Source organism: Culex quinquefasciatus, chromosome 2 (assembly GCF_015732765.1).
Source record: "Culex quinquefasciatus strain JHB chromosome 2, VPISU_Cqui_1.0_pri_paternal, whole genome shotgun sequence".
NCBI lineage: Eukaryota > Metazoa > Arthropoda > Insecta > Diptera > Culicidae > Culex > Culex quinquefasciatus.
Genome location: NC_051862.1, coordinates 199,732,778 through 199,750,798, shown reverse-complemented (window position 1 = coordinate 199,750,798; position 18,021 = coordinate 199,732,778). Strand labels below are relative to the sequence as shown.

The 18,021-nt window shown below is 31.8% G+C and overlaps 1 protein-coding gene across 1 annotated transcript in view; it reads right to left on the bottom strand.

Moving 5' to 3' along the window:
• The window catches only part of LOC6049439 (lachesin), a 46,121-nt gene extending 33,338 nt beyond the window's left edge, over positions 1-12,783 (bottom strand). The window contains exon 1 of the mRNA XM_038258186.1: positions 12,120-12,783. Within this exon, the coding sequence (XP_038114114.1) occupies positions 12,120-12,207 (88 nt within the window). The 5' untranslated portion in view covers positions 12,208-12,783. The remainder of the gene's footprint in view (positions 1-12,119) is intronic.
• Positions 12,784-18,021: the final 5,238 nt, after the last annotated feature.

The window sequence follows — 18,021 nt, the reverse complement described above, 5'->3', positions numbered from 1 at the left end:
GGGGATGCTCTTAAAAAGGTTAACACCAAAGTTTATAACACTTGACTGGTGACTAGGTTAGTTTCTATCTTCCTGCCACCTTAACAACAACAGCAGGAAGAATCGAGTACGAAGCAGAAACAAGTGGAAAATCCAACGTGTGTGCACCTTAACCTAACCTAACCTCAAACCCCCCGAGGGATGTCGAGCCATGTCGTGTCGTGCTGCCAAGTCTTGTTTTCCTTGTCGACCCAAAGGTGCGTTCGGAGGAAAATCTTGGTGGGTGGATTGAGTCGAGTGCTGCATAACTTCAGGAGAAGATGCAACAAGCAAAACGACCAAACACGCGCCGACCGTGTACGTCCATGTCCTGCTCTATTGTTGTTCCTTTTGTAAGTGATACCCTACGCAAGGTGAGCGCTTACGATGTTGGCTAGGACATGGCCAGGGGGAAGGGGTGGTGTATGTTTTCCCAAGATGAGATTATCAGCAAACACACACAAACGAGGGCTGAACGTAAGTTAAGGTAAGCTCTGGAACGGTTCGTGTAGGTGCGTTTGTCTCGAAGGAATTTTGTTGCGTAGAGAAGGAGGTTTGCTTTGGAGTTCAGCGCTAGGAGATAATCAATTCAATAAAAGCATCAACTGGAGAGCTTAGGGGCAAGCTGCTGGGATGAGGTTGCTGGAAAAAGTGATAGTTACACAATTACACATACAAGGGGGAAGTAAATCGGTGAAGTTTGTGCATTTTCTCAGAAGGACGTGGTTGCCAGATTTGTCAGGGGAACTTATTTGTTCAACTGAATCCAAAATAATAAAATTTCTACGCATCCGCTAATACTTTTATCTTATTTGAGTCCACTTGAATTAAAACATAATTTGTAAGCCCTCAAATTCCTTCACCATCAAAACTTACAACATTCAGACTCAGAAGTTCCAAGGCCTCATGAGTTCCAAAAATTTAGAATTGCAACTTAAAGCTCAGCTTATATTTAACCAGTATGGATGATTCTAGTAGCTTTCAATCCAGATGGATGATCTCAACGATCTAAACATCTAAAAATATTTGTTACGGCCAAAATGCAAATTTTCTATTAAGTTATGTCTTTCCAACTACAATATTTCACCAAAAACGGAGGGAAACCGGCTACAACTTTTTTATTGAAAAAAATTGTAAATAGTTTGTAAACTCTTTGAAATACATCGCTTTAATGCATGTTTAATCAAATAAACGATTTTAAAACTTTTTTCCTATTTTGAATTTTGGGACAACCAGATCGGAAAAAATGTCTGGTTTGCCCACGCAAGTTTGACAGCTGTTCATAATAAAATACAAAATTGTTATCGAAGTATTTCAGAATCTTGAATATCTATAGCATCTTGAGAACGAAATTTCTGATGAAAATTCGGGGGAAAATAAACTCAAAAATAATTTTTTTTTTACATTTTTACACACAATACCGATTTGCAGATTTTTTTTTTTTATTTTTAAATATGGATTTTAATTTATTTTATTTTTATATTTATTTTTCTATATGTTTTAGAGAAAGAAAAAAATATTTTTTATACTTTTAAATTTAATTAAAAAAATGTCTCCATTTTTTAAATGCAAATTCGGATTTGAAATTAAAAAGTGCTGTACAGATTTTTAAAAAGTGCACCGTTTTTGAGTCAAATCTAAATTATGTTTGATTTTTACGAAATTTTAGCAATTTTCCTGTTTTTTGAAGTTTAGCAAACTTTCTATAAATTTTTCTAGATACCTTGAAAATATGATATTTTGATGTTAAATATAGCCACAAAAGAAAAAAATAATTAAATTAAATTCTTTAGCTATTCCTCGAAAAGCACTTAACTTTCAAATGCCGATATCATAGCAACTAGGTATTGATCACATTTTGCATTGTGAAGAAATGAAACAAATGTGAAATATTCAGAGATAAAAATATTATTAAAATTCAAACTCAATACATACATTTGGATAGCGCCTCATTTTAAATTATTATTTTAAATCAAAATTTTAAATCAAATTTTTAAATCAAAATTTTAAATCAAAGTTTTAAATCAAAATTTTAAATCAAAATTTGAAATCAAAATTTTGAAATAAATATTTAAAATCATTATTTTAAATCAAAATTTTAAATTATAGTTATAAATAAAAACTTTTAATTAAAATTTTAAATCAAAATTTTTAATCCTAATTTTAGACCTTAACTTTTAATCTAAATTTTAAATCAAAATTTTTAATCTAAATTTTCAATCGAAATTTTAAATCTTGGCTTATAATTTTTTTTAACTGTAAATCTATAATTTTTAATCTGATTTTTTATCTTAATTTTATATCTTAATTCTAAATCTTAATTTTATATCTTAATTCTAAATCTTAATTTTAAATCTTTATTTTAAATCTAAATTTAAAATTTAAATTTTAACTCCTAATTTTCACTCCTAATTTTAAAACTTTAATTTAAATCTAAGTTTCAAATCTTAACTTTACAATCTAAATTTTGAATCTAAATTTTAAATTTTGATAATCTTAATTTAAATTTTAAATTTTAATTTGCAATCTTATTTTAAAATCTTAATTTCAAATCTAAATTTTAAATCTAAATTTTTAAATCTTAATTTTAAATCTTAATTTTAAATCCTAATTTTAAATCTTATTTTAAAATCTTAATTTCAAATCTAAATTTTAAATCTAAATTTTAAATCTTAATTTTAAATCTTAATTTTAAATCCTAATTTTAAATCTTGATTTTAAATCTTAATTTTAAATCTGAATTTTAAATCTTAATTTTAAATCTTAATTTTAAATCTTAATTTTAAATCTTAGTTTTAAATCTTAATTTTAAATCTTAATCTTAAATCTTGATTTTAAATCTTAATTTAAAATCTTAATTTTAAATCTTTATTTTCAATCTTAATTTTAAATCTTATTTTAAAATCATAATTTTAAATCTTAATTTTCAATCTTATTTTAAAATCATAATTTTAAATCTTAATTTTATATTTTAATTTTAAATCTTAATTTTAAATCTTAATTTTAAATCTTAATTTTAAATCTTAATTTTAAATCTTAATTTTAAATCTTAATTTTAAATCTTAATTTTAAATCTTAATTTTAAATCTTAATTTTAAATCTTAAAAAAAAATAAAAAAATATATAAAATTCAAATAACAAGCCATGGTCTCAACATTTGAATGAAGAAAGTGTTTTAAAATGCATTTTACACCTGCCCAGTTGTTTTGTAATTAGTAGTTTTCATAATATCCAAGTATTGAAGAGATTTTTTTTTGCGTCGAAATTTTTTTTTTTTGCGGTGCTGTACATTGGAATTTCACAAAAAATAAAAATAATTTTGATCGGACACAGACATGATAAATGAGCAATTCTCTGAGATTTCGGTCATTCGATTTTTTCTGTATTTTTTAATCCGGCTGAAACTTTTTTGGTGCCTTCGGTATGCCCAAAGAAGCCATTTTGCATCATTAGTTTGTCCATATAATTTTCCATACAAATTTGGCAGCTGTCCATACAAAAATGATATGTGAAAATTCAAAAATCTGTATCTTTTGAAGGAATTTTTTGATCGATTTGGTGTCTTCGGCAAAGTTGTAGGTATGGATATGGACTACACTGAAAAAATGATACACGGTAAAAAAATTTGGTGATTTTTATTTAATTTTTGTCACTAAAACTTGATTTGCAAAAACACTATTTTTAATTTTTATTTTTTGATATGTTTTAGAGGACATAAAATGCCAACTTTTCAGAAATTTCAGAATGGGCAAAAATCTTTGACCGAGTTATGATTTTTGAATCAATACAGATTTTTCAAAAATCGAAATATTGGTCGCAAAATTTTTCAACTTCATTTTTCGATGTAAAATCGAATTTGCAATCAAAAAGTACTTTAGTGAATTTTTGATAAACTGCCCCGTTTTCAAGTTATAACCATTTTTAGGTAACTTTTTTGAAAATAGTCGCAGTTTTTCATTTTTTAAAATTAGTGCCCATGTTTGCCCACCTTTGAAAAAAATTTGTTTGAAAAGCTGAGAAAATTCTCTATATTTTGCTTTATTGATTTTTGTCGATACGACCCATAGTTGCTGAGATATTGCCATGCAAAGGTTAAAAAACAGGAAAATTGATGTTTTCTAAGTCTCACCCAAATAACCCACCATTTTCTAATGTCGATATCTCAGCAACTATAGGTCCGATTTACAATGTTAAAACATAAAACATTCGTGAAATTTTCCGATCTTTTCGAAAAAAATATTTTCAAAAATTTAAAATCAAGACTAACATTTCAAATGGGCGTAATATTGAATGTTTGGCCCTTTTGAAATGTTAGTCTTGATTTTAAATTTTTGAAGATATTTTTTTCGAAAAATTTCACGAATATTTCATGCTTTAACATTGTAAATCGGACCTATAATTGCTGAGATATCGACATTAGAAAATGGTGGGTTATTTGGGTGAGACTTAGAAAACATCAATTTTCCTGTTTTTTAACCTTTGCATGGCAATATCTCAGCAACTATGGGTCGTATCGACAAAGTTCAATAAAGCAAAATATAGAGAATTTTCTCAGCTTTTCAAAAATATTTTTTTCAAAGATGGGCAAACATGGGCACTAATTTTAAAAAATGAAAAACTGCGACTATTTTCAAAAAAGTTACCTAAAATTGGTTATAACTTGAAAACGGTGCACTTTATCAAAAAATCACTAAAGTATTTTTTGATTGCAAATTCGATTTTACATCGAAAAATGAAGTTGAAAATTTTTTGTGACTAATATTTCGATTTTTTGAAAAAAAATGTATTGATTCAAAAAATCATAACTCAGCCAAAGATTTTTTGCCCATTCTGGAAATTTCTGAAAAGTTGGCATTTTATGTCCTCTAAAACATATCAAAAAATAAAAAAAATTAAAAATAGTGTTTTTTTGCAAATCAAGTTTTAGTGACAAAAAGTTAAATAAAAAATCACCAAATTTTTTTACCGTGTATCATTTTTTTCAGTGTAGTCCATATCCATACCTACAACTTTGCCGAAGACACCAAATCGATCAAAAATTCCTTCAAAAGATACAGATTTTGAATTTTCACATATCATTTTTGTATGGACAGCTGCCAAATTTGTATGGAAAATTATATGGACAAACTAATGATGCAAAATGGCTTCTTTGGGCATACCAAAGGCACCAAAAAAGTTTCAGCTGGATTAAAAAATACAAAAATTAAAATTAAAGAAAAAAGACCGATTCCGTAGAGAACTGCTCAAATATGCTTTTAAACGCAGGAAAATGCATTTCTAATGGTTTTCAGTTGGCTAGACTTCTATTTCCTTTAAAATATTTTTTTTCCCCTTTGATTTTTCGGACCGATTTTGAGGGGGAGGGGGTGTTGACATTAACTTTGAAAAATATTTGCAACAGCCTAATTTTAATTTAAAAATGTTGATAAATTGTCATTTTTGATTTTCTAAAGACATAAAAAAAACTTAATTTGATGCAAATATAAAAATACAAAAGAACTAAAAAATGTTAATTTCTGACAGAATTGATGGTGTATATTTTATTTATTTTTGAAACTATTTTTCTTGCATAAAATTTAGTACACTCAAAAAATTAGTTCGCATAAACGAGAACAAAGTTCTTACCAACAGGAACCAGGAAGAAAACTGTTCAACTTTCGTGGTGCAATTTTAAATTTTGCACCATAAAAGTTGAACAGTTTTGCAGTGTGTAACATTAAGTGTCTTTTTTTTACAAAGATGATGTGCATGCGATTTTATCATCGGATATTTTGCTTTTGCCTTATCAGATATGCTCCAAATCCTTGCTCACTTAGTTGTAACTTAGTTTTACTGTAATACGAATTCATGTATACAAAATAGTTACGCCTATATCATCATTTGATTTTTTACTCTTTTCAGAATATTTTATATTGAAGCTATTTAAAATTCATCATTGATTTAAACATTTTATAAAATGGTTTCAATTAGCATATCAGAACTCTGGCAACACTTCCCATTGAAATTTTCTAGCAGCTTGCGGTCTCCACTAGTGTATGCGTTCAAAAAGTCACACAGGATTAGATATAGCTGCTGGCGTATGTTCCAGAATCCCCCCCCCCCCCCTCCTCCGACCCTTGAGGCAACTCCAGAAGGAAGCTGCTTTTCACTGAAATTGAACAGATCTGCACATACAAGTTGCTAGTTTCAGGCACAATCCACTTGTTTCATGTTCGCGCAGGTTTGTGTGTGTGTGTGCACGCTAGTTTGACTATAGCCTCGTAAAAGTTTCTTTCCGAGCGATGTAATTAATTGAATCATTAAACAATTAGTCCTTGTTACGGTGGTCGTGGTGGGAATGTGTGCGGGTGGTGGTAAGCACATTCTGGATCTTGTAAGATTTGCCTGTGGGAAAATGTGTGTGGCTTTTCCGAGTATTAGACTAGCTTGCTACACACACACACACACACCGCCAAGAAGAACGCACTCAAAGCTATGGTTTCCGTTACAAAGGAATTCCCGTAACGAATAGCTTTCGGCGGTTAATCGAACATGATTAGCGGCGGTTGTAATATCGTAAGTAGCTGCAATTATCCGCGCCGTTGTGCGGTGAAAAGCTGGATTATTAGCACACTCACACTTTGGCGCGTGAGGTTTATTTTACATTCTTGAGAATAATGAGTTGTGAAGTGGTGGGAAAGTGATATAATTTAGCTTTGTAATGCAGTTATTTTGTGAGGCACGTATGTTGAAATGTTTATAGGCGCTCCAATTAAGGGTTTCACCACAATTTGTACTACTTATCATAACTGTAGAAAGAGGTTCATTTGAAACCAGTTAGAAGAATTTTTTTTTCAAAACTCTAGAAAAATGACATAATGTTTGGAATAAATTATAAACTTTTAACATTCAACCTACTTGATTTTTCAAAAGGAAATAATTTTCTAAATTATTTAAATTTTAAAGCAAATAATATTAAGATTGTATTCCAAATTACACTCAACGGTCAAAAAAGACTAACTAAAACCCTTGATTAGTGCTGGTAAAAGGTGCACACTAGGGTGCCTAGAAAAAATGACCCCCTGCACAAGCGGAAAACTGTTTTGGGTTATTTTAAGCATCTGTGCAAATTTTGAGCGAAATTGGTTGAGATTAACCCATTGATATCCGAGCCTAAAGTTGGTAAAAAAAATGATTTTCATACAAAAATGACTTTTTAAAATAATAATAACTTTTCAGGATCAAGTTTTACAGCTTTGATATGTTGTACAAAGTTGTAGAGCATTAAACTTTCAATAAGAATCTTACTTTTGGGAATATTTGGATGGTAGCAGCACACCGTGCAGACCAAACTGTAAGAAAGTTGTGTTTTCCATACATTTTTGATTTTTTCTCATACAAAATTCACCTTTGAGTATCAATGAGTAAATGTAGACCGATTTTGCTCACATTTAGCTCAGAGTCCTAAAATAGCTCAAGGAACAATATTCATATGTTTACCAAAAGATACCCTTGTCGTTTGCTTTCAAAGTGTCATACCGTCAACTGAGGCGGACTGGGACATATGGGGCAAATTGGGACAGCAGTTTTAACCATGTTGAAGCACAATATATTGATTTTTCTGGTTGGTTTCGGTTAACACAGCTGTCCCTATTCAGACTGTAGTCCCGATTCACTCAAGATGATGGTACTCGAGTTTGCCTCAATTTTTATGTATCTCGAGTCAATTTTGAATTATTCTCAACACAAACCTCATCGTTCCTGCCGATGTCTGCACTGAAAAAGCTGTACATTGCAATGATCCACTCTAGATTGCAATTCCTCATCGCCAACTGGGGACATGCCCAAGAGTCATGTCTTCAAAAATTGCAAGTTATCCAAAACAGATGCCTGAAAATTGTGCTCCGCAAACCATTCCTCTATCCCACCCGTCTATGGTACAATGACCCAAACGATTCAATACTCCCCGTTCGAGCAATGCACGAGTTCCAAATGCTAATGCACATTCGGAAAAACATTAACTCTCCTGACATCAGTCTGGTAATGCAAAGGATTCATACAGGCCGTTCCAGCAGACAAACTGGACACTTCTACCTGGTCAGAGCTCGAACAGAATTTGGTCAAAATGAGATTGCTTACATTGGAAGTAAGCTGTACAACGACCTCCCACCACCCTGTAAAGCATCACCCACGCTGATCTAATTTAAAAAAATCCTTACGCACCCACTTCAAATCAAAAGTGTTTCACTACCTTCCAAGAAGCTCACACTAAAATAAATATATGCTTTCTCGTTTCCGCCACCGCCCACCCGCCGCCACTCACCGAGACTAAGACACAACTATGCTTTAAGACGGACTTTGATCTAAATAACCAACTTTTTATTTTGATCCATTTTAACCCTTTAAAAAATAAAAATTAAAAAAAAATAAGAACCTGCTTTTTTTCTGGTGTCATCTAGTATCCTTGGAAACGAGCTTGATTTTCAATAAATGTGAATCGAAGATTTTTTTTTAACTTTTATTTTTTAAAGGGTTAAAATGGATCAAAATAAACATTTTTATGCATGTTTCTATTGTAAAATTGTCTCAGGAACACGAATATGATAAAATTATCACCAGAAAATGGGATCTAAGGGGTCCCCCGAGCAATAATATACAACCAAAAAATTCACTAAAAGAAAAAGTGTCTATTTAATATGTTAAACTGCCTTACCCAAAGCGTTCTCAGTCTCAGATGGTAGTCCCAGATGTCCTCTACAAGCTGCAGGTTGAACCGAGTTGATATCTGGATGGAACACTTTTTTATTTGAGTTTGAAAATTATGCTACTTTTTCACTAAAATGCCAATAACTCCCTTTAAATTTAATCAATTGGGATGCTCTACCCTGCATTTTGTTGCATTTTTTAAGCTCTTTCAGATGCATTTTGAATTTTGAAAATAAATTGAATTTTGCCTTAGTTATAGCCTTTTTAAGATTTTTGACGTTTTTGAACCTTCAAACTTTGTGTCCCGATTTGCCCCACTTCCCGTTGATCTAGAGTGCTCATATTTTGGCCAGATGCTAGTTTTATATGTACAAACAACCCCTGAAAATTTCAGGCAGATTGGTAAGGTCGATGCGAGATGGGTATGCTTTGCTCGTGGACTCGCTCTTAAGTATTGTTTTTCTAAAGTCTAATTTTATATCAAAATATGTATGTTTTATTTCTCTTTAAAAATTCAAAAATAAAATCGAATAAGTGATTGTAAAAATATAAAAAAAACCGAAAATAGGTAGATGATTGAGATTGACTATTAAGTTCAATCACTATCAATAAATAACAAAAACTGAAAAAATACACACTAAAAAATAAGAAAAATGTAAAGAAAAACATAAAAATCAAGAAGCAAATATTTTCGTTGAATGAAAGCTGCTTAAATTGACCTCCTGAACAAGAAAAAAAAATAAAAATCTTCGAAAAAATAAAATGGGTTATCTTGGATTAAATTAATTACATATTGACTGGCTAAGCTAGACATCTGTTTGAACGACTATAAAGACCGGAAATATGTATTAAACAAATTATTTTGTAAGCTTCATATTAGACACAACAAATGGGTCAATGTGAGTTTGTAAACAAAGACTGTATCCTGCTCACTCTTCATGAAAACATCATCTGACGGCAACAAAATGTATCATAAACTAATTTCCACATAAATAATTTTTGTATATACACAACAAAAAAATTAATAATATTACATCTGGGAAAGGGTACATCTCTTATGTCAGAAAAAATGTGTAATTTCACCTCTGAAAATGTGTAATTTTGGCACTATTTTGGAGTAATGTAACTTTTTCAATCTAAATTGAGGTTAAAATAGCATCAAAAAAGAGGTAATATTCAACGTTCCAAAATAACACCTTCCAACTTTAAACATTTTTTTACTGTGTACATTTAGCTGACTTCAATTCGAACTTCAGACTCATCAATTCGTTCGAATTTTTCAGGACCAATTTTTTTACACTAAAAATCAAGAGTTTGAGAGGTTCCCATAGTTTAAAGGACCTTTCTTGAAAAATCTAGAAAAAACTTTCGCGTACTCAGATCATCCACTAAATAGTTTATTTGGAATCCAGAGCTAGTTAGATTAGAAGCTCATTATTTCATTTTGTTTTCTTGTTAAAATTTTTAACCCTTAGCAACATTTTTAATCGAAAAAGTGCTGTAACGTATATTTTGCTATTTTTACTTGCCACTTATTGTTCAAAAAGTCAGTTAGTTTTATTTACTAACGAACCTTTCAGCCATAACCCCATCCCTCCTTCAAAATCAGCCGAAAAATGAGGGATTTTTTTTCAAAATATTTTAAAATTTCAATAAAAAATAGCTGTCTAAATAACAAAAAACAAATTGTTATGCATTTCCCTGCGCTAATTATAGTATATTTTTGCTCATTTTAAATATTCACATTTTTTTTGTGAAATTCTTATGTATCCCGAGCAGACAGAATTAACTTGGGATTAACATTTTTTGATTTTAGAGTTTTGTTATTCGTCGTTATGATTTTTTTGTTATTGGATTGTTAGTGTAATAACAGACTAATAACATGTTTAGTTATTCTTCGAACAAATATTTGTTATCATTTTTTGTTATTTTAACCAATAATCCGATCATCGCCATAACAGTTGGAGGTATTCTCCATAAAGAAATGTTATTCCAACGTTGTTTTGGCTTTCAACCCATATCAGGCCAATAACAAATTCTGTTATGATAACATAAACTGTTATGCAAAAATTGATTTTTCAAGATAATTTCAAAACACTTTCTGTTATTTAAATAGTATTTTTTATTGAAATGGCATGAATTATGTTATTACCGTCTGCCCGGGTAAAGCCAATTCCAATTTGTAGCAAAAAATGTGTTTCCAATTTTTTTGTGATTATCAATATATTTGAAATTAATTAAGCAAAACCATAACTTTTGAAAATCAGTTAAATTATCGATCAAACACACCTTTACAAGTTTGTTGTATTAATCTCATGTTTTTCATATTTGAATCATGAAATAAAAAAAATCAAATGACTTCAAACTTACCGTTTATATAGAAGTGAAATGAATGGTATTTATGATTTAAATTTGAGAGGGGTTCAAGATTCGTATTTTCTGATTTAGGAAATGAGTTTTTTCGCTTTGAAAATATTTTTTCAGAAAGCTTACTGGAAGTCCCTTTATAAAGATTTACCTCAAAATAACCTTTTTTTCTTTTTATATATATTTTTTTAAAGATTTTATCGGAATATTTTAGTAAAAAAAAAGTACCAATTTCTGTGCAACAGTAAATGACGGAAGAATCGTTTTTGACCAAATTATTAATTGGGAAATATCAGAAATACACTCATTTTTTTTTTAAACAAAAATCTATGTTAAATTTTGCAAATGATTGGAAATAACCATGATGAAATTTTTATAAGGTGAAACGTTATCGAGTCATTCAACAGCAATTCCCTACGAAAACAAAAAAAAAACTACGAAAACAGTATGATTCGAAAAAAAAATCTGAGGTTTGCATGGTCGAAAAATTTGACTCGTATGTTTTTGTTTGGCGATTGGAATAACATATGCCGTGTTAGGGTGGTCTGAAAAAATGGCAATTTTCTTCGATATTCGCATAAACCACAATTTTGAAAAAAATAATACCTCCGCGCCATTTCTACCGATTTTAACTGATTTAGACGCAAAGGAAAGGATATTAGACAGGATTTTAAGGAAAAGTAGTGAGAAGTTTCTAAAATCTAGCCTATAATTTGAAAAGGTCGAATGAAATGAATATCTGTCTTTTTTTAGTTTAAGACATATTATTATCTCTTAGAATAAATTCGGAGGGTTTAGAAAATACCCTTCATTTATTATCAACATTGTCGAAAAAAAATCTGAAGACGATTTTCATTTTGTTTTCGGTTAAATTTTCGTGTAATAAGATTGTACGAAAAAAAAAATCTTTTTTGTGAAGATTGACAAAAATGTACGGGTTTTTCCAAATTTTCAATCCGCTCAAAACCCAACCAAATCCAGCAAGTTTAATGAGTTACACCTCCGCAAAAATAAAACACACACACATCCCAAAAATAATCATCACTCACTCCCGGAAACATCCTTCTGCACGCAGGTAACGACGCACTGGGCCAGCAGCAGCGCCACCACGTGGAGCACCTTCTTCGTCGTAGCCATCCTGTTTGAAGTATCCTTAATCGCCACTTTGCTTGGTGGTTTAACTACCCTCGGATTGACACACCAGGCCAGTCACTCCGGCGGGGGGTTTCGTCCAAGACGCAGCAATTAAATTCGGGGACACGGACACGGAGGGTGGCGAAATTACGCGCGCGTACTCCCTAGCCTGGCCGTTTAATTATTTCTTTTAATTACACCTTCAACGAGGCTGGTCGGTCGGTCCACGTGTCACCATCATCAATTCGTCATCACGCGGCGTGAACTCGCTCTCTCTCTGTTTCAGAACTTGATTTAATGAACCGGCCAGGAACCGAAAACTTGTCAACACCACATCGTTTTCAACATAACCACCACAAAACTACACAAATGCATTTAGTCCACCGGAACCAGAAGGTGGACGGAGAACTTTCCCGGCCAACAACAATAACAGAAGCAGCTGCAGCAGGAGCAATTGTCCAGCCTCATCAGCATAGCTAATTGAAATCACTTCGGTGCAAATATCCACTGAACTGAAGCTAGTGCTGACTAACGGGAGGTCTCCCCACACACGAGGTCGAGTTCCGAACCGCGCCAGGTGTAAACATAAACTGACTCCAATTTTCCAGCGGCAAGTCAATTTGAAGCAAATCGTCCACGCGATGACGACGACCGTCACACGAGCCGGCGAACGATGACGAAGGGCGAGGAGAGGGTGGAGGGAAAAGCCAACAGGAAAATCCTTTCCCAACCAAAGCTAGAGTCCTGCGGCGTCACAGCATAAACATGGAGCTTCTACAAAGCCTTGCCACTCGATGCACCGGAAGTCTTCGTCGCTGACGACGAATTGAAGTCTCTCGCTGTTGGCACGAAGTGGGTGGTTTGTTTTTGCTCCTTTTGTGGGAGGAAGATTTTCGTCCTCCCCCGAAGTTGTTTGTGGGGACGACGATGCTGGCGGGGATGATGATGATGACGAGGGGAGGTCGTTTTCGTGGATTGTCGGTCGGGTTGAGGAAGTCCTTTCGCTTATGATAATGTTGTTGTTTGTCGGGTGGATTGGGACTGTTGAGGTCTGAGAATGGTTGTACAGGGAAGGTTGTGAGATTTGAAATATTTAAAAATAAAGTTATCAAAACGAATGTTTTTAAAAAAATATTGGTAACCACAGAATTCATGTTATAAATTTAATCACTTTTATCTAACTCTTGGTATTGCTTTAAGTAGTTCAGTTTTAATGCTAACAATGAATTTTAAATTTCTTTTGAAACATGCGATATTCTTTGGTATAACTGGCAAAAATTAAAAAATTAAATGTATTTTGAAGAAACCCTTCAAATTGTTTAGAAACCACATCGGAAAAAATATATTATTTAAAAATTAGATGTTCTTTTAAAATAAAAAACGTTTTTTTTATTTTTTTCTCAAGTACCGTCAAATTGGATTTGACCTTAGATCAATCTTCGTAATCTTTCTTTCTTCAAAAATTGATGTTGTCTTGAGTAGCTTTCAAAACAACAATATTTGTGAAAGGTGATATTTTTAATCTTTTTCAATTACTTGTGATATGAAAAATAAAAATTTTACCCAAAATTTGATTTTAATTAGCGTTTAGCTGTATATCGAATTAAATATTAAATTTATTAGAGAAGTTAATTGGGTTTGCATGAAATAAAACCGTGAGTATTTGAATTTTCTACACATTATCCAGGGAAAGTAAATAAAAGATTATTTAAAAATACTTTTCATGAGGTTTTGCATTCCATTCAACACGAGCAGATAATGCAAAAAATGTTGCAACAAATCGTTAAGCAAAAAAGTATCAAATATATTGTATAGTGAAAACTATAATCTTTCTACGTGAGTTACAATTAAATAAAAAATTTAAAGGGAGGATAAAGTTCTCAAGAACTTTATCAACCATTATCAATAATAAGGATCTTGAAAAGGTTAAGAACCACTGTATCCGTTGATAGCAAAAATTCCGATTTTTTTTAAATCTTTACAACTAGATTTTGATTAAAAAAACGATCATTTAAAGAAATAAGTTAAATATATTTTCAGTTTATTAAGCGAGAGCATTTAAAAGGTATAGAAAAGTTTTTTATTTTAATGTAGTCAAATTTTGAAGAAAAAATACATATCTAAGCTGATAGGTTTTAATATTTTGATCAATTAAGAAAAAAATCAAACAAGCTTGCTTCCAAAGCTTTTAATGGCCCAATATTAAAATATAATTGAAAATTAATTTCTTTGTCATTCATCTGATCAAAAATTTGACCAAATTAATCCTAGTCCCAATTTATGTGACAAACCTGAAGACTTTTTTTTACGAATAGTCCTAATCATAATTTTCAACTTTGCCCAAGAAACCAAATCAATCAATTTTTTTTTTGAATATCTGAATATCACTTTTCTGTGGACAGCTTCAAAATTTCTATGGAGACTTGTAAAGGGATACCGATGATGCAAAATGGCATATTTACACCTAAGAAATCGATGGACAAAGTTGCATCCGATCAAAAAAATAAATGAAAAGATGATTGGCGAAAAAGTAGAAAATTACTGAATTATGGAAAATAACTAGTTTTGGTATAAGCAATGCGGTGCCCTGAAAAAATGGGCACCCTAATTCAAAAGTTTTCAAAAAAATTATTTATCAAAAAAACAATGAAAAACACACACTTTGATATCAAATGATCCATAAGTCATCACATAAATTTTGGCATTCTGAGCAAAAGAATGACTTAGAATGACCCCTTAAATCCTGGTTAGTTTCAAAGAACAGAGCATAGAGTAAATGTCTCTATTTTTATTGTTCAGAAATGGAAAATCATTTAGACAATCATAGCTATCAACTGCCTTTTAATTTTTTAAAATTCATCCACTGGAAGACGAGATATAGCCGGTGAAACTTTGACAACCTACTTTTGAGCGCGCATATTATTTTAAGTGATAATAAAATCAATCATTTGCAAAAAAAAAACAATTTTTAATATTTGATTACTTAAACCCTTTTGCTATGTAACTTCATTAGCGACGAGCGCAGATTGATTTGAATATTTTGCTTCAAAAGTTATTGGTAAATTGGATGGATGGTAGGTGTTCACTAATACAATCCAGACTCGATTATCCGAAGTCCTTGTAAAACCTGGATAATCGAATCTTCGGATAATCGAATCACGAAAAAAACATTTCTTTTTTCGTTTTCCTAAGTTTTGATTATCGAGCTTAAGTTTGACTCCTAAACTACGCTAAAGTGGTTTTGAATTGTTAAATTCAAGATGGCGCCCCATATGGGGTGACGAAATATTGGAAAAATGCATTTTATAATTTAATAGACAATCAACTATTCAAATTTGACTTAAGTGGGGTCGCAGAACTCGAATTTGATGTTGAAAACAAGAAAAAGAAAAAAAAGGAAAAACAAATTTTGTTCGTGATTCGATTATTTGAAGTCTCATACAAACCTTCGGAAAATTGAGGCATTGGATAATCGAGTTTGGGCTGTACAACTTAAAATTAATTAAGCATTGGCATTATTATCCAAACATGAGAAGGTGATATTATTACTAATAAAAATGTTACAGAAAAATACTCAAAATCTACAAACATTTAAACTTCCCCGTCAATCTTCGCTGCCGGCTTCGCGTGCCACGAAGTCATCTTCGTTCTTATAGTTTGACGTCGTCGTCCTCATCGTCCTTTCATCCAACCATGCAATCTTTTCTGCTTCACTGACTGTCACAATCATCATCAACTCTCACGCGGAAATTCTCATTGCACAGTAAAAACAAGTTATTTAAAGTTTCCGAGAAAACAAGTTAAATTACTTATAAAAAGATGTAAATTTTCACGTTTTTTGATATTTGGATATTATTATGATTTTTTGCAGGGCGAAAATCACTCTATAATCATGGACTACAAGTCCCAAGTAACAAGCGAAATGCCTTTACTTCTTGACAGGTTTTATAAAAGGTTTGAAAATTACTATTCTATTTTCTGAAAGCATTGATCAAAACTTTCTGGATTTATGATAGGAAAGTTTAAAAAATATCCGTAAGAATACTTTAAGAGCATGGAACATAGTTTTATATCACACTTCATTGTTTCTCTTAAAGATATCCCAGAGAGGTTATTTATAAGACTATTAAGCATTGTCAAAACTGCTTCGAAACTAAATTAAAACAACTCTGTTCTATGAAAGCATATTTCCAGGTTATTTGAACTTGATCTGTCAAATCACAATTTGTTTGTACAGTCGGTCGGTTTAGTGTCAAAGAAACTTTTACCAAAGTTTGTAATCCCGGTAAACAAGTGATACTTTTCGTCCATTTCCGGCTCCAGCGCGGATGTAATAGGGTACACCTATCCAAGGGTGATCGAGTACATGCCGATTTGGTCCATTGGCATGCATGGGCAGTAGATGTTTTTTTTTCCGGTACGTGGTGATCGAGTAACACGAGAATCATCATGGGCGCCGATTCCGTATCTACGGTGAAGCTTTCTCCGACGCGCAGAATTGACAAGCCACAAATCATCTGGTAGGCCATCTGGAGCATTTCGAGTACAAGCTGGATGAGGTGTTCCGAGAAGCAGATAGATTCGTCGCGGAGTGTTAGTGTTTTAACGTTGGTCTTGTGTTGTATATTAAAATCAGTGTTGTTGTGCCGATGGTAAATTCCTTCATGCGAGGAAAACTTATGATGATCCCAATCAAATAAATGAATAAATAATATGAAAAATATTGATATTTTGTTTTTTTCCAACGATGAAAAAAAAACCATAAAACGCGTTTTCGGATCTACCTCCTGCTAACTAAAATTCGCATGCGCTACGGTCGCAGTACTACGCCTTTGCTCTTGGTTAAAATCGCCTTGTTCTTGCTTAATCTTGAACAAGAGCTTCGCAAGGAACATAGCTCTTAAAGTTTCTTGTACAAGAGCTTCAAAAGAAAAATGGCCCTAATAACTGCTTTGAGTAAGAGAGAATAGTTTTTATGAGATTAGCCATATTAACACGAAAAAGCAACGACCAAAAATGGAAGCCATGTTGATTTTTTTGAAAAGTAAGAATTAATCGGTCCATCAAAATAAAAAATCTATGCAATTTTGAACGATTCATACCTTCGATGCGTATTTTTTCGAGGTATCTAAGAAAACTGACCAGTGAAATTTTTATGGCAAGAATTTTTCGGTTAGATCGGCTGCGTAAAGTCACAGTCATTTATTATTTTGATATTATTATATAGTTATCAATGTTTTCATTTTCCATTGGCCATTTGTGATTCAATTTCAAAAAGAATGATTGAATTTAACGAGATAAAAATCAAAACTGTTTTTCCTTCGACAAATCAATTTTATCTTCAACGAGAGAAAACATCTTTAATAATAGTTTATTTTAATCTTGAAGATCTCTTCTGTGCGATTATAAATTTAAGAAGCTTGAGCATAAGTTTTATTTTAGCAATCAAATACACTTGCAGAGTGTTGTAAAAATCAATGTCAAAGCTGATGAGTTTTAGATAACTCCTAATAAAAGGTCTTGATAACCTCCTAAAATTGTCCACTTTGCTCTTAACTCAGGTTTAATGCTGATTTATTGTTGTCTTGGAGATAAAATGGCTTAATGAACATTTTTAGCTAAGATAACTTGAATCTTTCCTCAAGATAGGTACAAAACTGAAAATGTTACTTGGGGTGTGCAGCCTGCTGGTGGCGTTCATTGGAACTACCTTTCATCATCGTTGGGGTTCCTTTTGGGTGATAGAGGACGATGTTAGTTACCAGAAAATGCAGCGGATCATGGTTGGTGGAGGTGCAGTGGGATAATTTGACAATT